The 24,783-nt window shown below is 40.5% G+C and overlaps 1 protein-coding gene across 3 annotated transcripts in view; it reads left to right on the top strand.

The window, feature by feature from the left end:
• LOC126262263 (probable ATP-dependent RNA helicase DHX35) overlaps positions 1-24,783 on the top strand; it is a 233,149-nt gene that overhangs the window by 42,115 nt on the left and 166,251 nt on the right. For all 3 annotated transcript variants that reach the window (XM_049958759.1, XM_049958758.1, XM_049958757.1), the window contains one exon: positions 15,478-15,692. Coding sequence is in view for 2 of the 3 variants with exons in the window: in XM_049958758.1 (XP_049814715.1) it covers positions 15,478-15,692 (215 nt within the window). In the remaining variant the exon portion in view is untranslated. The remainder of the gene's footprint in view (positions 1-15,477; positions 15,693-24,783) is intronic.

Raw genomic sequence — 24,783 nt, 5'->3', positions numbered from 1 at the left:
GCTTCAACATCTCAGTGCTCCACAATGGCAATATCTTCTCCGGGTGTTTAACCGTATTTGGCTCCAAGGTGACTTCCCTTCGAAGGATAGCATCGTGGTTCCTGCCCTTAAGCCTGGCAGGAACGCCCTATTTGTTGAAAGCTATAGGCCAATTAATCTGACAAATGTTGTTTGCAAGTTACTTGAATGGATGGTAGCCTGTCGGCTCAATTGGGTCCTCGAATCTCGGGATCTATTGTCCCCTTACCAGTGTGGCTTCCGAGAGGGACAGTCTCTGATCATTTACTTCGCTTGGAATCTGCATTTTGGCAGGCTTTCTCCCAGCAGTGTCATTTGGTTGCAGTATTTTTCGACCTTCGCAAGGCCTAGGACACGGCTTGGCGCCATCACATCTTACTTACACTTCATCAGTAGTGTCTTTGGGGCCCACTCCCGATTTTTATCCACCAGTTCCTGTTCCATCGGTTGTTCAGGGTTCGGGTTTGTACTGTTTTTAGTTCTCCTCGGACCCAGGAGACTGGCATCCCCACAGGGTTCTGTACTGAGTGTACTTCTTTTCCTCCTTGCTATCGATGGACTTGTGGCCTCTGTCAGTCCTTTGGTCACCATTGCTCTGTATGTGGATGATTACTGCATTTGGGTTAGTTCCTCTTCGATGGCCTCTGCAGAGCGGCAGCTCCAGGGAGCTATACGGCGTGCCTCTGCATGGACCCTCTCACACGGGTTTCAATTCTCTCCTTTAAAATCGCAGGTGGTCCACTTCTGTCGCCGTACTATGATCCAACCCGATCCGGAGCTCTATCTTGATGCACAACGATTGCCTGTGGTCCCACAGTTTCGTTTCGTGGGTCTTCTTTTCGACAACAAGCTGACTTGGCTGCCTCATATCAGACTTCTGACGGTAGGATGTTTCCTTAACTCAATGTTCTTCGCTTCCTTGCCCACACCTCTTGCGGTGCGGACCGCTCCATCCTTCTCCGCCTTTGTCGTGCTTTAGTTCTGTCTCGCTTGGACTATGGTTGTCAAGTTTATGGTTCAGCTGCTCCTTCCACACTGCATATGCTGGATCCAGTCCACCATCGTGGTATCCATTAGGCCACTGGTGTCTTCCCTACTAGCCCTGTTGATAGTCTCCTGGTTGAAGCTGGGAACCCCCCCCCCCTTTCCCCTTTCTGTTCGGCAGTCCCAGCTTATGGTGTCTTATGCAATCGCTGTCCATTCCTCTCACACTCATCCTTCCTATTCTATCTTGTTCCCAGACCGTGGATGTCGCCAACCTGATTTCCACCCTCGGGCGGGTTTACCGGTTGGGCTCCGCCTTGCGTCTCTTTGCCGTGATTTTCAGCTTCCTTCTTTGTCCTGTCTTCCATGCCCCTCATTTTGTTTTTACCATTGACGACACGACTGCACTTTTACGTTTTTAAGCCTTTTCCCTTTTATCGTTCTGACTTTTCTGAGATGTCAGACTATCTGAATGGACCACATACGAAACAAGGGACTGTAATGATAGCTGTAGGAAACCTAGAAGTATCAGTGTAAGATCAAAAGAAATTCCTCCCACAAGTGAGAGTATTAACATCCTAGAGGTAAATTGCTGAAGCATTCAGAAAAATGCCATAGTTTGAAGCGCTTGTGAAAAACAGTGGAGCTCACATAATACTTTGTCCAGAAAGCACGTTGAAACCTGAAATTGATAGCAGTGAGATATTTTGGGGAAAATTTAAGTGTATATTGAAAGGATAGGCAAATAGGAAATGGAGGTGGTGTATTTGCTGCAGTAGACAAGAAACCCAAATCCACTGAGATAGAAATTGAAGCTGCTAGTGAGATTGTTTAGGCAAGACTCAATGTCAGGGGTGGGCATAAAATGATGATTGGATCCTTGTATCACCTACCAGACTCATCTCCTGATGTAACCAAAAACTTTAGAGAAAACTGCAGTTCACTTGTACCTAAGTTCCTCAATCGTATTGTAATAGTCGGAGGATACTTCAATCATCCAATCAATTAATTGGGAATACTACAGTTTTGTTAGTGGTGGGTGTGATAAGACATCCTGTGAAACTTTACTAAATTCCTTCTCTGAAAACTACTTGGAACAGATTGTTAGGAACCAAACTCATGATGGAAATATATTGGATCTCGTCATCATCATCATCATCATCATCATCATTTAAGACTGATTATGCCTTTCAGCGTTCAGTCTGGAGCATAGTCCCCCTTATAAAATTCCTCCATGATCCCCTATTCAGTGCTAACATTGGTTCCTCTTCTGATGTTAAACCTGTTACTTCGAAATCATTCTTAACCGAATCCAGGTACCTTCTCCTTGGTCTGCCCCGACTCCTCCTACCCTCTTCTGCTGAACCCATGAGTCTCTTGGGTAACCTTGCTTCTCCCATGCGTGTAACATGACCCCACCATCTAAGCCTGTTCGCCCTGACTGCTGCATCTATAGAGTTCATTCCCAGTTTTTCTTTGATTTCCTCATTGTGGACACCCTCCTGCCATTGTTCCCATCTACTAGTACCTGCAATCATCTTAGCTACTTTCATATCCGTAACCTCAACCCTGTTGATAAGGTAACCTGAATCCACCCAGCGTTCGCTCCCATACAACAAAGTTGGTCGAAAGATTGAACGGTGCACAGATAACTTAGTCTTGCTACTGACTTCCTTCTTGCAGAAGAGAGTAGATCGTAGCTGAGAGCTCACTGCATTAGCTTTGCTACACCTCGCTTCCAGTTCTTTCACTATGTTACCATCCTGTGAGAATATGCATCCTAAGTACTTGAAACCGTCCACCTGTTCTAACTTTGTTCCTCCTATTTGGCACTCAATCCGTTTGTATCTCTTTCCCACTGACATTACTTTCATTTTGGAGATGCTCATCTTCATACCATAGTCCTTACATTTCTGATCTAGCTCTGAAATATTACTTTGCAAACTTTCAATCGAATCTGCCATCACAACTAAGTCATCCGCAAATGCAAGACTGCTTATTTTGTGTTCACATATCTTAATCTCACCCAGCCAGTCTATTGTTTTCAACATATGATCCATAAATAATATGAACAACAGTGGAGACAGGTTGCAGCCTTGTCGTACCCCTGAAACTACTCTGAACCATGAACTCAATTTACCGTCAACTCTAACTGCTGCCTGACTATCCATGTAAAGACCTTTAATTGCTTGCAAAAGTTTGCCTCCTATTCCATAATCTCGTAGAACAGACAATAACTTCCTCCTAGGAACCCGGTCATATGCCTTTCCTAGATCTATAAAGCATAGATACAATTCTCTGTTCCACTCGTAACACTTCTCCATTATTTGCCGTAAGCTAAAGACCTGGTCCTGACAACCTCTAAGAGGCCTAAACCCACACTGATTTTCATCCAATTGGTCCTCAACTAATACTCGCACTTTCCTTTCAACAATACCTGAGAAGATTTTACCCACAACGCTGATTAAAGAGATACCTCTGTAGTTGTTACAATCTTTTCTGTTTCCATGTTTAAAGATTGGTGTGATTACTGCTTTTGTCCAGTCTGATGGAATCTGTCCCGACTCCCAGGCCAATTCAATTATCCTGTGTAGCCATTTAAGACCTGACATTCCACTGTATTTGATGAGTTCCGACTTAATTTCATCCACCCCAGCTGCTTTATTGCACTGCAATCTATTGACCATTTTCTCCACTTCCTCAAATGTGATCCTATTTCCATCATCATTCCTATCCCATTCTACCTCGAAATCTGAAACATTACTGATCGTATTTTCACCTACATTGAGCAACTCTTCAAAATATTCCGTCCATCTGCCCAAGGAATCCACAGGATTCACCAGCAGTTTTCCTGACCTGTCCAAAATACTTGTCATTTCCTTCTTACCTCCCTTTTGAAGACTGCTAATTACACTCCAGAATGGTTTTCCAGCAGCTTGACCCAGTCTCCAAACTGTTTCCAAAGTCTTCCCAAGATTTCTTCTTGGATGCTGCAATTATCTGTTTGGCTTTGTTTCTTTCTTCAACATTACTTTCTCTGTCTACCTGAGTTCTAGTATGTAGCCATTTTTGACACGCCTTCTTTTTCCTTTTACAGGCTGCCTTGACTGCGTCATTCCACCAAGCTGTTTGCTTCATCCTACCTTTACACACTACTGTTCCAAGACATTATTTAGCCACATCTAGTACTGTGTCCCTGTACCTTGTCCATTCCTTTTCCAATGACTGTAATTGACTACATTCAACTAACTGGTACCTTTCTGAGATCACTGTTATGTACTTCTGCCTGATTTCCTTATCCTGAAGTTTCTCCACTCTTATCCTCCTACATATGGACCTGACCTCCTGCACTTTCGGCCTCAAAATCCCAACTTCACTGCAGATTAAATAATGATCAGTGTCATCAAAGAATCGCCTGAATACACGTGTGTCCCTCACAGCCTTCCTGAATTCCTGATCTATTATTATATAGCCAATGACAGATCTGGATCCCCTGCCTTGCCTTGGATCTAATGGCAACAAATAGACCTAACCTCTTTGAGGATGTCTCCGTTGGAACTGGTATCAGTGACCAAGATGCAGTTCTGGCAACAGTGATCGCCAACGTGCAAAGGACAACTGAAATAAGCAGAAAGATACATATGTTCAGTAATCTAGATAAAAAATCAGTTGTCATATTTCAGTGAGAAAATTGAAATTTTCAGCACAGATCAGGAGCATGTAGAGGAACTGAGGCTCAAGTTTAAAAGAATAGCTGACCATGCAATGGGTAGACATGTACCCAGTAGAACAGTTCATAATGGGAGGGAGGCTCCATGGTATACAGTCACTGTAAAGAAACTTCTAAGGAAACAGATATTACTGCATAATACTTGTAAATGAAAGCGTAGGGCTACAGAAAGAGAGATGCTGAATGAAATGCGTTTGGCTGTCAAGGAAGCAGTGTGTGGTGCCTTCAGTGACTACCACAGCAGAATATTCTCAAATACTCCTCACAGAATCCAAAGAAATTCTGGTCATATGTAAAGGCTGTTAGTGGCACCAAAGTTAGTGTGCTATCCCTAGTGAAATGAGAGGAACTGAAATTGAGTATAGCAAAGCAAAAGCTGAAATGCTTAACTCCATTTTCAGATGTTCTTTTACAAAGAAGAATTGCCCCAATTTTTATTTATTTAGATTTTTTTGCATGGAGTCGTCAATATGATGCTTCTGCAAATGTCAAGTACAGTTACAAACGTAAATACATTTAGATCTTAGCCTTACAGATAGTAATTAAACAGTAAATTGATGCTTGTCAAAATACATTACATCTTAGACATATTAATACAGCCAATTATTCTTATACATTATTTTACAGCTCTTAAACTTAACCATTCAAAATTCGTTGGGTGAATACACACTTTTCAATTAAGAATTCTTTTAGTTTTGATTTGAATTGCTTTTTGTTTCTGTTTTTCATGGACTCTGGCAGTTTATTACACCACTTAGTCCATTAGTATATGGGCTCTGGTCCATCATTTTTAATCTTATTCTTTGTTTGTAGAAATTCTCTTTGGACCTGGTGTTGTGGTCATTTATATCACTACATTTAGTTACTTCAGTTTTCTGAGAGAGAAAAAAGTAATAAATTTATAAAGATACAAAGAGTATATGGTGAAGTACAATTTGTGTTGTCTGAAAACATCACGGCAAGAGTCTTTAAGCCTAATCCATTATAATCCTTAACCCTCTGTTTTGTAGCAGTAGTACTCTTTTAAGGTGAATGTCTGCAGCACGACCCCATATTTCTATACAGTAGCTAAGATGGGGACAGATTCTCATAATACAGTTTTAAGTGTGTGGGTGGGCACCATTATGGACAGTTGGCTAAGAAGATACTGCCCATTGCTGACTTTTTTACTTACATGTGGCTAATCAGCTTAGGTTTGAGTTCAGATGGGCCCCTACAAATTTACACTAGTTTGCTTCATCTGCCACTATGCCGCATACCTCATTTATGCAAGAGTGGTGTGAGCTGCCAGTTGTAAATATTAGCATCTGGAATTTATTTACGTTGACCTTTAATCCTTGTGCATGAAAATATGAACTTAATTCTAGTATTACATTACTTGCTGAGAATTTCAGTTCCTCACAATTCTTTACCATGAAATAAAACTGAGGTGTCATCAGCATAATTTACAATGTGTGAGTTTATGGGCTGTACAATGTCATTAATATATGCTAAAAAGAGAAAAGGTCCAAGAATTGAGCCTTGAGGGACTCCGTGTGTCACTGTTAAAGGTTATTATTGTCAGTTTGATGTGTAAGGTTGGTACCCAGTTTCCAATTCACCGGATAAGTGGATAGAAGTTTCATTGATGCATCACTGATATTATATGCCCATAGTTTAAGAGAAGCTCATGGTTTACTGAGTCAAAAGCTTCGCTCAGGTCAAGGAATATTCTGGCTGTGTGCATACCCCATTCTATATTGCTATATACTTGATGGAAGAAACTGGTAACAGCAGTGATCGTGCGTAGGTTTTTCCTAAATCCATGCAGCGATTCAGGAAGCATTTTGTTTCTTGAGAAAAATGTTGTGATAGGATAACTGTTTCAAATATTTTACTGAAGGTAGGGATTAGTGATATCGGTCTATAATTTGAGACTACTTCTTTACTTCCCTTCTTATGGATTGGCTGTAAACACTTATTTTTAAGGCATTTGGGTATATGTTTCCATTAATACTACAGTTGATAAGATAGGTAAGGGGTTTAGTTATTTCATTGGCACATTTCCTTAACACCACACTTGACATACCATCCCATCCAGATGAATGCTTGTTCTTTAGCTTTTGCATTGTGTTAAATATTACTATTTCATTCACCTCCATAAATTCGAGCTCTGTACCATCCTTGACATCATTTGGTGTGGCAGCTTGTAGATCTAGAATAGGGGCTTGTTGGTCAAAAGGAGAGATAAAAAGCTTAATGAATAAATTACATATTTCATTTGGATCTTTCACTAGATGGTCCTCGTGTCTAATGCTAAATGGTTCACTCTGTCCCTTGCTGGTGGCTTTACCATGTTTATTGATTAGTCTCCAGGATGTCTCACTTACCTATGTTGGCTGAACGCTCTATTGCATCATTGTTTATCTGTTTCCTCAAGTGTAAAAGGTCTGTTTTAAGTTTTTTTGGCTTCATTGTACTTTTCCTTAAATATATGTAGCTTTGTTTACTTATATAAAGTCAAGATCATATATATTTCCGTCTTAACTTAATCAGCCTAGTTGTAAGTTTCAGCCTAGATTACTTTAAAGACAAGAGTTGGTTCGTACCCTGGATATTTCGTTGAGAGGACAGTAGCAGTTGAAATGCTTCAGCACTGTCCTATAAAATTTTTTCCTATTTGTTTTCTGACCCCTTAGTTTGGTAAATAGTGTCCCATTTCTTCTCTGCTAACTTAACTAATAACGAATAAAACTAATAATGAATAAAAAAATAGGAATAAATGAATAAAAAAAATGAATAAAAAATAGGAGTGCGTGTAAGCTACTACAAACAGCATAGTGAACTCATTGTTGTGGCCAAGATAGACATGAAGCCCACGCCTACTACAGTAGTAAAAGTTTATATGCCAACTAGCTCTGCAGATGATGAAGAAATTGATGAAATGTATGATGAGATAAAAGAAATTATTTAGGTAGTGAAGGGAGACGAAAACTTAATAGTCAGGGGTGACTGGAATTCGAGAGTAGGAAAAGGGAGAGAAGGAAACATAGTAGGTGAATATGGATCGGGGGGAGAGAAATGAAAGAGGAAGCCGCCTGGTAGAGTTTTGCACAGGGCATAACTTAATCATAGCTAACACTTGGTTCAAGAATCATGAAAGAAGGTTGTGTACCTGGAAGAATCCATGAGATACTAGAAGGTATCAGATAGATTATATAATGGTAAGACAGAGATTTAGGAACCAGGTTTTAAATTGTAAGACATTTCCAGGGGTAGATGTGGACTCTGATCACAATCTATTGGTTATGAACTGAGGATTAAAACTGAAGAAACTGCAAAAAGATGGGAATTCAAGAAGATGGGACCTGGATAAACTGAAAGAACCAGAGGTTGTACAGAGTTTCAGGGAGAGCATAAGGGAACAATTGACAGGAATGGGGGAAAGAAGTACAGTTGAAGAAGAATGGGTAGCTATGAGGGATGAAGTAGTGAAGGCAGCAGAGGATCAAGTAGGTAAAAAGACGAGGGCTAGTAGAACTCCTTGGGTAACAGAAGAAATATTGAACTTAATTGGCGAAAGGAGAAAACATAAAAACGCAGTAAATGAAGGAGGCAAAAAGGAATACAGACGTCTCAAAAATGAGATCGACAGGAAGTGCAAAATGGCTAAGCAGGGATGGCTAGAGGACAAATGTAAGGATGTAGAGGCTTATCTCACTAGGGGTAAGATAGATACTGCCTACAGGAAAATTAAAGAGACCTTTGGAGAAAAGAGAACCACTTGCATGAATATCAAGAGCTCAGATGGAAACCCAGTTCTAAGCAAAGAAGGGAAGGCAGAAAGGTGGAAGGAGTATATAGAGGGTTTATACAAGGGCGATGTACTTGAGGACAATATTATGGAAATGGAACAGGATGTAGATGAAATGGGGTATATGATACTGTGTGAAGAGTTTGACAGAGCACTGAAAGACCTAAGCCGAAACAAGGCCCTGGGAGTAGACAACATTCCATTAGAACTACTGGTAGCCTTAAGAGAGCCAGCCCTGACAAAACTCTACCATCTGGTGAGCAAAATGTAAGAGACAGGCGAAATACCCTCAGACTTCAAGAAGAATATAATAATTCCAATCCCAAAGAAAGCAGGTGTTGACAGATGTGAAAATTACCGAACTATCAGTTTAATAAGTCACAGCTGCAAAATACTAACGCAAATTCTTTACAGACGAATGGAAAAACTGGTTGAAGCCGACCGCGGGGATGATCAGTTTGGATTCCATAGAAATATTTGAACACGTGAGGCAATAATGACCCTACGACTTATCTTAGAAGAAAGATTAAGGAAAGGCAAACCTACATTTCTAGCATTTGTAGACTTAGAGAAAGCTTTCGACAATGTTGACTGGAATACTCTCTTTCAACTGGTTATCACTGTTAGCATTCAACCGCGATTCTTGCTAACAGTGATAACCAGTACAACGACAACTGCTACCTCGACTCCATAATGGATTATATTAAACTCTCTTTCAAATTATAAAGGTGGCAGGGGTAAATTACAGGGAGCGAAAGGCTATTTACAATTTGTACAGAAAGCAGATGGCAGTTATAAGAGTCGAGGGGCACGAAAGGGAAGCAGTGGTTGGGACAGGAGTGAGACAGGGTTGTAGCCTCTCCCTGATGCTATTCAATCTGTATATTGAGCAAGCAGTAAAGGAAACAAAAGAAAAGTTCGGAGTAGGCATTAAAATCCATGGAGAAGAAATAAAAACTTTGAGGTTCCCCGATGACATTGTAATTCTGTCAGAGACAGCAAAGGACTCGGAAGAGCAGTTGAATGGAATGGACAGTGTCTTGAAAGGAGGATATAAGATGAACATCAACAAAAGCAAAACGAGGATAATGGAATGTAGTCGAATTAATTCGGGTAATGCTGAGGGAATTAGATTAGGAAATGAGACACTTAAAGTAGTAAAGGAGTTTTGCTATTTGGGGAGCAAAATAACTGACGATGGTTGAAGTAGAGAGGATATAAAATGTAGACTGGCAATGGCAAGGAAAGCGTTTCTGAAGAAGAGGAATTTGTTAACGTAGAGTATAGATTTAAGTGTCAGGAAGTCATTTCTGAAAGTGTTTGTATGGAGTGTAGCTATGTATGGAAGTGAAACATGGACAATAAATAGGTTGGACAGGAAGAGAATAGAAGCTTTTGAAATGTGGTGCTACAGAAGAATGCTGAAGATTAGATGGGTAGATCACATAACTAATGATGAAGTATTGAATAGAATTGGGGAGAAGAGGAGTATGTGGCACAACTTGACAAAAAGAAGGGACCGGTTAGTAGGACATGTTCTGAGGCATCAAGGGATCACAAATTTAGCATTGGAGGGCAGAGTGGAGGGTAAAAATCGTAGAGGGAGACCAAGAGATGAATACACAAAGCAGATTCAGAAGGATGTGGGTTGCAGTAAGTACTGGGAGATGAAGCAGCTAGCACAGGATAGGGTAGCATGGAGAGCTGCATCAAACCAGTCTCAGGACTGAAGACCACAACAACAAAACAACAACTTAGTTCTGAAGGCACTGATGTTGGTGCTATTCAGGATCTGCTTCTTCTCATTTATCTTAGTTGCTGTTAGTTCAGCTAACCTTAACTATTCTAACACCTGACAATTGTCATCTGAGTAATGAAAATCAACACTTTGAAAATTAACACTGTCTTATACATTTTTGTTGGCCTTTACATAATCTGTCTTACTGGAGCTTGACTTTGTTACTCTAGCATCAGAGTTCACTATATTTGTGAGATTATATGACTTTAATATATCTGTTATTTTTGAATAGGTTATACTACAGGAGTTTGCATCAGTATTTAAGTCTCCAACTATGCTAAGGTTAGTGGGGCCTGTTTGTCTAATTGCCCTGTTATGTCTATCAAGAGAGCACAACACATCTGTATTTGATGGTCGGTACATTCCAATAACTTTGTTTAGCTAAACTGCTTGAATGAATGTTTATGCAGACCACAACAGCAGCCATTTAAATTGTTTCTTCTTTGCAGTGTTGTTTAACAAATGAGATTTTCTTAAATGGAAGATGTTCATTTACAAATATTGCCACCCCACCCCCTTCGTATTGTTGCCTACAGTAACTATCTGCTAACAAATAACCATCTAGTTTGTGATACTCAATTTCATTGTCTTTTAGTCCATGTCCTGTAATTAATAACAGTTGTGGTGAATTCTCATCCACAAATACTGGCAGCAAATTGAGTTTATTCCTAAGATACTGCACATTTAAAGGCATTATCCTAAAGGGCACTGATATTTTACAACACTTTGTGACATGGTCTTCTGAATCAGTTAAATTATTACTCAAGTTTTTAACAATGCCCTGTAATGACAATTTACTCATTTCCAAGTAACTTTCTTTGACATGTAAGCAAGGTTCTTTCCAATCCAAGGGGATTAGTTCAGTAAAGTCATTTTGCTTGAAATTGAGCCTAAAAACAATTTGCTGATTATAATCCAAGATGATCGGGTGTGTGGTTTTATGCAGCTCCTCACAAAGTTCCGTCACCTGTTGCACTAACTCGAGCTTTCCATTTCTGTTTAAGTGAAGTCCGTGCATGGTATGTTCTTCACGTTTGTTTGCTTATGTCTTGAGTGCACATGATTTAGTTTTTTTACATAGTTTCTGCATTTCTAATTTATAGTGCTCAATTTCTGTATTAACACGTGACCACTGCAGGAGATAATGTCACACTGGAAGGTTTATTAGGGTAACATTAGTGTTGTATAGTTTTGGCAATAACTTCCTGTAAACTGGGAGCACTGACTTGCTCTTGTTTTTGTAAACATCATTGGCACTGCCAATGATTACAACATGGTCAACTTTTTTGAAAATGTTTGTTTCTGATAAATTCTCAACTACAGCACTTAATGTAGCTCTGGGTTTAACTTTTGCGAATACAGAATACTCATTGTGTAAAGCTTCATGGAGGGGAGCTGAAAGGCTTTTTCTGTGGCTGTCCACATACAGTAATAACTTTTGTACTTAGAGGCGTTAGATTTTTTTTTTTAAATCAGGGAATTCATTGTATTTACTTTAGCTTACACTGTTTGCTGGCTGAGTCTAGTGCTGAAAACTTATTCGATGTAACTTTCACACAGTTTCTAGTGCTTTTTTTTTTTCACTTTCATGACGGTTTCGTGTTCTGTTTTTGGACTTTACTGTAGTCCACGTGAATTTATTTGTGGTTTCGACATATTCTGAGTTCAATATTATGTTTGTTTCATCGTAAACAACACTTTTTTGTTTGCGAATCACGTTTAACAATATCAATACGACTGTTTTTTGTGGGTATTTTCCACCACTGTTTCCACTAGACCTCAAACTTTTCTCACTTCGGGTTTTTTGTTTCCTTGTTTCAGGAATGCTATTTCTTTCTCGAGGGTTTCAAAATCTCTATTCAGTACCTTGATAATTTCGTTTTTTTGTGTAGAGAAGAACGTCACGTTCATCATGCATACAATAACCACAGGTCCAACAAATATCGTCATTTGCGAACTTCAGGTTTATGTTCACATGCCTCCCATGTAACCGAAAGTTGCACTTCATGTTTTTTACATTTTTTTTACATGACGAGGTATTATAAAATTGCTTTTTTACTGAGATTGATGCAGCACTGCACTGACCTACTGACGCCATCTTGCCTATTCTAACTTGTACCACTGAAAATATTAATGAAATAAATATTAGTGTCAGTGGTGTTGAGAAACAGCTGAAATCATTAAAGTTGAACAAAGCTCCAGGCCCCAGTGGAATTTGGAAAATTATGGAACTTCGTATTGTGTATATAGGTTGAAACACGAATATACCTAATTTGAATAATAGACTACACAGTATTTAAAAAAAATACAAATCAGAAAATAAAACTTAAATTTGCTTGACTGGATAGGATAACATTGTTACTTTATAGAACTAATTTCTTTAAATAATACACTCAGAACTTATGAACTGAACCTTAATTAGTGCACACAAAAACGGTACTCTCTCTCTCTCTCTCTCTCTCTCTCTCTCTCTCTCTCTCTCTCTCTCTCAGAAATATTAATCTAATAAAGATAATGTATTCCATACTTAACCGTTTCGTTCCTGTTCTTCTTTCAGCCCATTACTAAATACTTCATGATTGATTTTATCCTGCAGTAAATTTCTGTAGGAATCTTTTATTTAGCGAATATTTCCCAGTAACTTACCAAACAAAAGCGTTGGTGTGTTGATACACAAAAACACACACACACACACACACACACACACACACACAGACACATGTAAAGGCAAAGAGTTTGGGCAGAGTTGTCAGTCGAGGTGGAAGTAGAGGCAGAGATGTTGTTGAATGACAGGTGAGGTATGAGCGGCAGCAACTTGAAATTAGTGGAGGTTGAGGCCTCCCCCCCCCCCCCCCCCCCCCCCCGCAAGGTAAGTCTTTCCGCTCCTGGGATTGGAATGAATCCTTACCCTCTCCCTTAAAACCCACATCCTTTTGTCTTTCCATCTCCTTCCCTCCTTCCCTCTTTCCCACCATACTTGCTCCGGACACTGCGAGAGGGCTGTACAAGCAATGATCACACGCACGGCACAGCGGACACACCAGGAACCGCGGTGTTGGCCGTCGAATGGCGCTAGCTGGTCCAACTGAGGCGCCAGGTGGAAATGGCATGGCAAGCCGTTCCACAGGACTACATCCAGCATCTCTACGATCGTCTCCATGGGAGAATAGCAGCCTGCATTGCTGCGAAAGGTGCACGAGTGTATACCTGTCCTTCCCCCCCCCCCCCCCCCCCCAAGGTAAGTCTTTCCACTCCTGGGATTGGAATGAATCCTTACCCTCTCCCTTAAAACCCACATCCTTTTGTCTTTCCATCTCCTTCCCTCCTTCCCTCTTTCCTGATGAAGCAACTGTGGGTTGTGAAAGCTTGAATTTTGTGTGTGTGTTTGTGTTTGTGTCTGTGTCTCTATCAACATACCAACGCTTTCGTTTGGTAAGTTACATCATCTTTGTTTTTAGATATACACTCCTGGAAATGGAAAAAAGAACACATTGACACCGGTGTGTCAGACCCACCATACTTGCTCCGGACACTGCGAGAGGGCTGTACAAGCAATGATCACACGCACGGCACAGCGGACACACCAGGAACCGCGGTGTTGGCCGTCGAATGGCGCTAGCTGCGCAGCATTTGTGCACCGCCGCCGTCAGTGTCAGCCAGTTTGCCGTGGCATACGGAGCTCCATCGCAGTCTTTAACACTGGTAGCATGCCGCGACAGCGTGGACGTGAACCGTATGTGCAGTTGACGGACTTTGAGCGAGGGCGTATAATGGGCATGCGGGAGGCCGGGTGGACGTACCGCCGAATTGCTCAACACGTGGGGCGTGAAGTCTCCACAGTACATCGATGTTGTCGCCAGTGGTCGGCGGAAGGTGCACGTGCCCGTCGACCTGGGACCGGACCGCAGCGACGCACGGATGCACGCCAAGACCGTAGGATCCTACGCAGTGCCGTAGGGGACCGCACCGCCACTTCCCAGCAAATTAGGGACACTGTTGCTCCTGGGGTATCGGCGAGGACCATTCGCAACCGTCTCCATGAAGCTGGGCTACGGTCCAGCACACCGTTAGGCCATCTTCCGCTCACGCCCCAACATCGTGCAGCCCGCCTCCAGTGGTGTCGCGACAGGCGTGAATGGAGGGACGAATGGAGACGTGTCATCTTCAGCGATGAGAGTCGCTTCTGCCTTGGTGCCAATGATGGTCGTATGCGTGTTTGGCGCCGTGCAGGTGAGCGCCACAATCAGGACTGCATACGACCGAGGCACACAGGGCCAACACCCGGCATCATGGTGTGGGGAGCGATCTCCTACACTGGCCGTACACCACAGGTGATCGTCGAGGGGACACTGAATAGTGCACGGTACATCCAAACCGTCATCGAACCCATCGTTCTACCATTCCTAGACCGGCAAGGGAACTTGCTGTTCCAACAGGACAATGCACGTCCGCATGTATCCCGTGCCACCCAACGTGCTCTAGAAGGTGTAAGTCAACTACCCTGGCCAGCAAGATCTCCGGATCTGTCCCCCATTGAGCATGTTTGGGACTGGATGAAGCGTCGTCTCACGCGGTCTGCACGTCCAGCACGAACGCTGGTCCAACTGAGGCGCCAGGTGGAAATGGCATGGCAAGCCGTTCCACAGGACTACATCCAGCATCTCTACGATCGTCTCCATGGGAGAACAGCAGCCTGCATTGCTGCGAAAGGTGGATATACACTGTACTAGTGCCGACATTGTGCATGCTCTGTTGCCTGTGTCTATGTGCCTGTGGTTCTGTCAGTGTGATCATGTGATGTATCTGACCCCAGGAATGTGTCAATAAAGTTTCCCCTTCCTGGGACAATGAATTCACGGTGTTCTTATTTCAATTTCCAGGAGCGTATTTTTCCCACGTGGAATGTTTCCCTCTATTATATTCATATCATTAAATTAAAACATGGCATGTTTTCAGCTGTAGACTGTGATACATAAAAGTTAGGAGGTACAATTAGTGTCTGTGTCAGAGCTGATATTCATTGGTTGCCATGAGACATTGGTGCTACGCACATATTTTCGTCTTGTAAGTCTTTAACTATCATTTAATATTACAAAACAGTATGTTCACAACAATAATAGCTCAGCATTATGTTCTGGTTTTTTTTTTTTCCAGCTGAAAATTGGTGGGAAGAGGACAAGTCTGAAATTGATCCAAATAATGCCACGACGTTTGTGTACAATCCGTATGTCTCATTTTCATTGGAACAGCAGCGTCAGCAGTTGCCAATCTTCAGCAATAGGAGCCATATATTGTACCTGTTGGAAAATTTCCAGACATTAGTGCTTGTGGGTGAAACAGGCTGTGGCAAAAGTACTCAGGTTCCACAGGTGAGACTAAAATGAAAACACTATGCACTGAAATTTTGCCGATGAAAATAAATTAGATATAATTGATGATGAAGCATTGTTTTAATATGTTTCTAGTGTTCAACATTATAGAACTGTCAGATTGTGTTTATGCTGCAATTCTAACATACATTATGCATTTCTAATAACAAAAATAGAAATTTTTCATTTTTTCCAGATTAAACAACTGCTCTTTATTATTGGACTAAGTTACAGTGCTTGCTTAATGTCTCTTTGATAATCAAAACTCAAAATTAGGAAGAAACTGAAAGACTGAAAGAACAGCTACAAATGAAAATATACCGTGAAACTCCTTGTAAATGAGGTTTTTTAGCATTAATAGAAATGATCAAATGTAACGTTAATGACTACTAAGTAAATAGTCAAGAGATGATGATTTTTTTTTTTTTTTTTGGATGTTGTAGAGCCTCTTATTTTTCCATTGCTAAGAAACATCTGTTGATAAGGGAGTTCCACCTTATGCGAGACACCATATTTAGTTTCGTGTCTCACCATATAGAAGGTTAAACTGTCAAAACTGATGTTTACAGTACTAATGAAATGGAAGAAATAAGTCTTAGGGCAACCAAGCATTGGGAAGTGATGGTATAAAAACAAAATTAAAATTTAAGAACTGTTAATATATATACTATGATCTGGTGAAAACCTGAGTTGACACATGTAGAAAGATCGTGAGTTGAAACATATAAATAGATTGGGTTTATTTGTAAAGGCTATGGGAAAGAGGGTAAGTGTCAGTCAAAAAATTCGAAGTTCTGGGGTTCAGTCCTCAGTTCGTCCTATAATTTTGAAAATGCTAATTTGCTCTGTGATTCAGAATGAATGTTAATTTGTTAGACCTCGTATAACTGGTTGGATAAGTAAGTTCAAAGGTCAGAGGAATGCATGGGAATATTGCGTCTGGTGGCACCATGCCAAGCAAAGACTTAAGTGTTCAAACTCTCTTTGTGTTGACAGCTTTATCTTTTCTACTTGGGTGAAAATGTTGTCACGATGAAATTTTATGTGAAATAAACGTGTAAATTCCTAATGAGTTCAGGGGAGCTTGAGAGAGAGAGAGAGAAACATGTGACGGAAAAAAAAATTGTTAATCAACCCAGAAATATTTTATTGGGACAATATGAGTGAAAGACACAGAATAGGCAGGAAATAAATTTGAAGCTATGGAACTGAACGGAGAACTATATTTACACTAGACCAGACGTAAGAACATGTGTGCCTTAAAGGTATCAATGGTACATCGTAGAATAGCCTTCTTTAGGAGACTTGATAGGATAGTACTAGCTGTAGCTCAATTGTGATTGTCTAGGTCCATGAGACCCACTGTAATTCACAGCATGTTCATCAACTGAATTCTGTGTTGCGATGATACAAACCAGGCTGTTCCATCTCACGTACCTGTCAGTGGATGGCAGTACATACATAGGAAGAGGTGGGCGAACAGCTGATGTGCAAGCAGTCAGGCAGTCAGCCTGTGCCTATGCAGTCCTACTACACTGGCCAAGCACTTGTGGGCAGAGGTGGCCAAGTGCATCATGCATCTTCAGAATGTGTGCAATTGAGCCACCAGCTGGCGGTAGCTGTGCCAGCCCAAGGATGAGTTGAGGGTTGCGTGAGCGTGCCCACGCCCTATGGTTTAGTGTTGGAACAGCCTGGTACAAATCATTCATCCCTATTAGCTTGCTTTTTAAAATCTTATTTACATAGTGCCTGGTTTAGTACTGAATAGCACTTATCTTCCTTGGTGATGGATCACATGAATGGTGTTTGGGTGCTCTCCTTTGGATGTTCTATGTCACTTCTATAGTGTAACAGCAATAAAGTTTAAAGTGCATGCATAAGTGATTTGTTGTGGTTGGTGTCACATATTATGACATAAGAGTAGTAACTATATTTATGCCTGCATTGCAAAACCTATTTCTGAACTGCTCTTCCAGCCTGCACTGAACTGGGAAGGGGGACGGGGGGTGCGTGCACATACTTGTGGTAATCTAGGTCAGCGTTCAGAATGAGATTTTCACTCTGCAGCGGAGTGTGCGCTGATATGAAACTTCCTGGCAGATTAAAACTGTGTGCCCGACCGAGACTCGGAACTCGGGACCTTTGCCTTTCGTGGGCAAGTGCTCTACCATCTGAGCTACCGAAGCACGACTCACGCCCGGTCCTCACAGCTTTACTTCTGCCAGTATCTCGTCTCCTACCTTCCAAACTTTACAGAAGCTCTCCTGCGAACCTTGCAGAACCGTGAGTCGTGCTTCGGTAGCTCAGATGGTAGAGCATTTGCCCACGAAAGGCAAAGGTCCCGAGTTCGAGTCTCGGTCGGGCACACAGTTTTAATCTTTTAGGTCAGCATTATTTGTGTCATTGAATACTGAAAAGTGCAGGTATCGGGTCAATTAATGGAGCCGGTCCATTTTTTGACACAAATATTAGTCTCTAAGACCCTGAAGGGATAACAGGGCCTCTGAGGCACTGTTTGAGAATGTGTTTAACAAAACAATATGACTGTTGGCAGAGAAACTTATTTATGATCTGGGCTAAAGTCTGTTACTATCTAATGGGTAAATGAATTGGAAGTATCTTCTTCAAGAGCAGTTCACTGCCATAGCACACTGGTCTGCGTGTCTGGAGTTAGATTCCTGATACGGCCAGGGACTTTTCGTTGGTGGGAGGACTAGAGTGGGCTTCACTCAACCTGGTGATGTCAGTTGAGAAACTACTTGAGTGCTAAGTGGAAACTCTTGAGGTCTAGAAAGCCAGTAAGGGTCAGGAGAGTGTGCTGACTCTAAGTTCCTCCATATAATGCCATTTATGGAGGATGACACAGTGGTCAGTTGGTCACAATTGGCCCATCAGAGTATGAATCTGGAGCTTTGGTTTTGCACGATTTGTTTCAAAAAGCTATGAACTAGAGGATGGTTTCCAGTATGGTGCTTATGTGGCATCAGTTGACTTCTTTGGTGCATTGGTTGTCGGGGTAATGGGTATAGAGCTGCATTGTTAGAGGTCTGCGCGGATGCGTATATCCACGGTATTTGTTACTTGGCGGATAAAATCGCGACCGGCTCGGATATCGGCAGGTCATCTGCGGATAATGAGCGGGCATCTGCCCAGTACGTATGTTGCAATGTCAGTTGAAAACTTAAAGTCTGTTGACATTCTTGGAACCTTGCAGGGCCCAGGTAAAGCGGATGTCTGTTGTCCTCAGCCCCTGGCTGCGACAAACGTAGCTGTACCCAAGAGACCTGCACCTAATCCGTTCCCGCGACCGTGTCTTTTGTGTGGCCTGTGAAGTGCTCCCTGGGTGGCAAACCTGCCCACTGTCTACCAGACAGGTGCCCGTAGCAATTTTCCGCTGCCTTCAGTTAGCGCTTTGTAGTGACGGAGTGACAACGTGCATCGTAGCAAATATCAGTGAGAGTTCTTTCTTCAAATGAAAACCATATCGATGGATAAAATTTCATGTAAAGTGAAAGAAGGTGATTTTGCATTAGTGAAGGAAATCAAATTGAAATCGCCAATTTGGAAAAAATTCAGATACGTATTTGATGGCAATGAAAAGATAAAAGATATAATGGCTTGTTTTGCATGTAAAAAAGTATATTCTTACACTGGACACAAAAATGGAACTTCAAATTTGCTAAAACATTCGTGTTGAGGCTGGACAAAGTAGCATAATTATTTATTTAAATACCAAGAGAGATGTGAAAGTTCCTGAAGTTACACCAAATTTGAAGACAGCCGCAACAGAAAAACTTATCAATCTTGTCAGCAAAGACATTTTAGCATTCGAAGTAGTGTGTGGATCTGGGTTTCTCGAGACGGCACAGTTTCTTATTGATGTGGGGGGCCAAGTATGGTGCAGTGAGTGCTAAGGAATCTACCATCCAACCACCATATCCAGAAATTTGAAGGAAACAGCCGATCGTCTGCGTGAAATTGTCTCCGCAGAAGTGAAGAATATATTCAGAGATATAGGTGGAGCACTAACTGTCGATTTATGGACTGATTCGTAATGTAAAATAAAGTACATGGGAGTGACTGCACATTATGTTAATTATGAAGAAGTGAAACTTGAGGATCGAGTGTTGTGCACCAGAAATTTGGAGTGAGATTTAAAAAACAGGTGATAACATTAAACTTGAATTAATTAAGATACTACAGTCGTTCGATTTATTCAGTGCTGTGAATAACATCGTGTTCGTTACGTATAGGGTCCAAATATTGTGGCAGCACTTCGCCAATACAAGAGGCTCTCGTGCTCAGCACACATTCTTAATACTGTGCTGGAGCACACGACTCGAGGAGACGCAAATGATGAGAAGAGTAACGTGCAGTGACTAATAAATTCCTGTCGAGCTATCACAACTTTCTTTAAAAGATCTGGTGTTCAGAATCACCTTCAGAAGTCACTGAAAGGAGATATAGACACACCATGGAACAGTAAATTGGATATGTTTGAGTCTATTAATTCACAATGGTTTGAAGTTCTGTCAATTTTGTCAGAAAAAAATCAAGATAATTTGATTTATTCTAATGACAAGAGGATGTTGGAAGATGTAATAACCTTTCTGACACCATTTAAAATACCTTATTGTGATCTCGAAGCCTCCAAAACCCCTACGCTTTATTTATGTGTGTTGTGGAAGTTAAAACTTCTCTCCTTCCTTGAAAAAAATGATGGCGACAGCCCATATCTGATAGATTTAAAGAGTACAGCCAAATCTATTTAATGGGACATAACAGTAACCCATAAACTTGCAACGTTTTTGAATCCAAAATATAAAAACCTAAAATTTCTTAGTAGCGCCGAAAAAGATGAAGTTGTAAAGGAAGCAAAAAATTATGTTGTGAGAAATTGTCCACAGTTAAGATAGAGGAAACAACGTCTGGAATTCCTGCAAAAAAACAGAAGTCTGACATACTTTTTAATGAATTTGAAGATTCCTCAGAAGATGAATCGACAAGAGATCTTGACTTTGCGTCAGATGAAATTCTCGGATATACGAATGATAAAGTCCAATTTTCGGAAGGCATCGACCTGATAGCTTGGTGGCATGGATGTGAAAACTTCTATCCGCATCTTTCCAAACTCGCATACTTCGTGTACTGCATTCCAGCGTCCAGCGCGCCATCTGAGAGAAGCTTCTCTACTGCGGGAGAAATAATGCAGGACCGACGCACGTCTTTGAAGCCACAGACGATTGATGACATGTTCCTGCATAGTAATCTTCCAAAGTAAAAAGGTACTTGTACAGCTTCTCTTACTTCACTGTATTTTTTGGGCTTATCTGAATTGGTTACAATTTTTTTTTTCATGTGATTCTTTCTTTAACAGAGTTTGAATGAGAAGCAAGTGGAAGATGAAAATATTTAATCTGAAGCCTGTGAGTTTTTATTGTAATATTTATAGTAAAGAATTTCCTCGACATATTGTTAGTATTTTTACTATTCTCTACAAGAACACTTAAGTGGCATTAGGTAAAAGACGGAAATATTTAACAGTCAATTTGTTTTGTTGTAATTTTCATATTAAAGAGCTCAATTTTAAGTTTTTACTCTTCACAACAAGAACATTCAACAGCTGACACGTCAGTATTATTAAACTAGGTAATGATGATCTCATAAGTGTCTACCTAAATTTTAGCGTGCATTACAGTAACATTTACAACCGCCGAGCATTGTCGCTCTTTGTGAACAGTGAAACAGCCCGGCCGGAGTGGTGGCACGGCGGGCCTTGTAATTAATTACAAGTGGGATTCAAACTACGGTTCATGACCACCAACAAGCTGTGATTGCGATAGCCCGTGAAAGATTCTGATCACATTGAAAACTTACAAAATATTCAAATCATCCAAAATAATAATGTGTATTTTAATTTACCAGCCAATTAGTAAAGATAAGGGCTGAAATTCGTAACAAAATTGAACATTTTAACTGTAACTCGGTATTGCTTAACAGGGAACAGTACCTAACATTTGAAGTTGAGGGACAGTGGTTTTTATATAGACATCTTGAAATCGTTTGCAGTTCCATTAAACTCTTAAAAAAAATTAGTTTTTAACATTGAAAGTATTAACTGCGAAATATACTGCAAATTTTGTCTTAGTAATTTAGGCCAATGTTGAGGATGTTTTAAAGTGTGAAAACTTTGATTAGTTGAGAATGAAACAGACATTTCATTTATCGCTAGGTCTTCATTTGATAAATCAGTCAAAAGGTGAGGTTTGAGATTTCAATCGTATTTTTAGCTAAAGCTTAATGGACTCCTAATTTCTATAACGAATAATTTTGTTGTCACTCTTCGGAAGACGAGTTATTTCTTCCAGACAACGTCAATTATTGCTGGCAGTTTAACTTTTTCACAGGTGCGCCAGCGTTTTGCAGTGTAGGCCTAATACTATAAATATTTTCACCTGGAAATGACGAGTTCTGAACGCGTAAGCTATAATATAATCATCAGCTGACATGAATGGCTTCAAAAATTTGACACATCCAAGCAGTGAGTACAAAAACACTGTCGGTAAATGATACAATGTGCTAGTAACAGTTTAAAACCATCGTCATTTTCAGCTGCCTTGGCACAAGAGCAGCGAAATATAATTGTTTCTATACACGTATTTTCATCATGTAATACTATTACATTGAATTTTGTTTTTTAAATAGCGTTTCCAATCTCAAGAGATCCGAGCCGCTACTGTGTGTGCTCCGGAGCGCCAATGCTTTCCTGTTTGGAATGGTCTGCTTTATAGTAGGTATAGAGCATTTCCTGTGATTTAAGAAGTCAAAAGTAGTTAAGTTGTCGCAGAAATGGCACCCTAACAATAACTGTCATTACATACCATAATTCTAAGTACTACTGTCTATTACTATTAATTACTCATTCAAAACTTAAATATATGCGGATGCGGATTAATTGCTGCGGTTGCGGATTAGGACCTTGCGGATGCGGATTGCACTTTTCTTATCCGTGCCGACCTCTATGCATTGGTATATTAATAATTCAGTTTGAAGGAAATCAGGAGATCAATGGCTACACTTAAAACATACTTCATGTGAGCCTATTTTTAGAATTGTTAAATTACAGAGAAACAACTTACACAGTGTAGGGAGGAAGGTGATGGGTGATGCAAACTGTTTGAATAATGGCAATCACTGTTGAATACTTGAGATTATGTATTTTAGTTTCAAATCAAATAATAACTGATGTTCATGTCTTACAGCTAAGCATACTTTCCAGTGACAGTATGATTTATTTTTAAAAAAAAAAAAAAAATCTTAAGCCATTGTACTTTACACCCTTGTACCATCTGAAACAAAATAGGTCAGTCTCTATCTCTCTCTCTCTCTGTCTGTCTGTCTGTCCGTCTGCCCCCCCCCCCCCCCCCCCCTCCGTCTGTCATCATTCTGTCTTTCATTCTTCAAAACTATATTTGCCAATTCAGTGATACTGTCAGTGGTGGCTCATGCAGACTTTTATCAATGAGTTACAGTGTGGTGGCCTATAGTTATTTGACTTAAAAGGGTAGTAATGACAACTAAATTGAATATGTTAATTTTACTTACATAAATTGGATTGTTGAAATATATTTAAATTTTATAATTTTTGTGAGAAAAGTAAAGTGATTGAGGGGGGAAAAAAGCCAGTGGTAGCAGCGGGAATCGAACCTGAGCCAACAAATAGGCAGTCGATGCACTTGACCACTGGACTATGAGACTCGCATGTGGACCGCTGCTTGAAAATCTGCCATACTCTATGCGTAATCTTCTGAAAACTAAACACTATTGACATGTTTAGACGTCCCATCCGACTGATTGACAGCTGTGGGTGAGTTACTTCCCTATGTTGGTGAATAAAAAAAGTTTCAAGTACTTATATATAACTGTGTTTTTTATGTGCTGTCATTTTCAGAAAACCTTGTTTTGACATCTCGAACCATTTATGAAATGTGATGATTCTTATGATCGCAGTTTGCAGTGTGCAAGGACAGAAATGGGCATGTAGCACGCAACCATCCGCCCAATATAAAAACCAGTAACTTAGAACAAAATGAGATCATTCTGCTCTCAATTTTAAATAAAATTTCAATGTAAAATTTACATTTCATACACAGTAATGCAGGGGCTAAAATCAACCGAATGCAAATTTGTGCAATGCATTTTTACCACTGCAAACTCATGAAAATTTTGTGCAATGCTTTACTTAATTTGATGCAGCACTGTAACTATGATCCATAATGAAAAGGAAGTTCAGTCCTTTATCAAGTGAAGATTACAGACTGGAAAAAAAAAAAAAAAAAAAAAAAAAAAATCGCCTAATAGTTTCCTTAAAATTGGACAAGTATTTCATAGTGGCTGGAACACACGCTCAGCACAGGTAGCAGCATTAGGCGAGCAGTACAGTGACAACGCAGCCGCTCTCAGCATAGATCGTAGAAAGCACTTTTGTAGCAGTCAGAGGGTTAAATTTTATGATGATAGTGTAACGTTGTGAGGAATAATATAAAATGAAGGGGAAAAAAAAAGGTCAGTAGCAGCAGGAATTGAATCCGAGCCTACAGATTTTCAGTCAGTGCACTTGATCACTCGGCCATGGTGCGATTATGTCAACTGCTCGTTTAAAATACCTCCTACTCTACACTTGCAGAATATTTTACATGCAGTGCTCAAGGAATAATACTGACCTGGTGCTGTGAGCAATGTAGCAGCCTCAGTGCCGGTAGGTATGATATCAGATCACAGTCTGTGCAGTTGTAAATGGACAGCTGTGTCCCTTGTCAGAGTTGATTGTAGTGTGGCTGACAATCATTTCAGCATTTGACACTGGTTTTTATTTATCACAGAGAGTGCTATTTTATATGCATACCAGTGTGCATTAGAAGAGAATTGACATAATTTTAGTATGATTTCTGGTTCGCGTGTAAAAAGAAATGGCATAAATTTAATGTGATATTTACAGTGTGCTGTAACACATTATCATGTGATCACCAGTTGCCACTTGCCATCACATCTGCCAAAAGATCTCTCTTCTGTTAGCAGCTAGTTATGACTT

Source organism: Schistocerca nitens, chromosome 6, assembly GCF_023898315.1.
Source record: "Schistocerca nitens isolate TAMUIC-IGC-003100 chromosome 6, iqSchNite1.1, whole genome shotgun sequence".
NCBI lineage: Eukaryota > Metazoa > Arthropoda > Insecta > Orthoptera > Acrididae > Schistocerca > Schistocerca nitens.
Note: the sequence above shows the minus strand (reverse complement) of the source record. Positions and strands in the feature narration are given on the sequence as shown.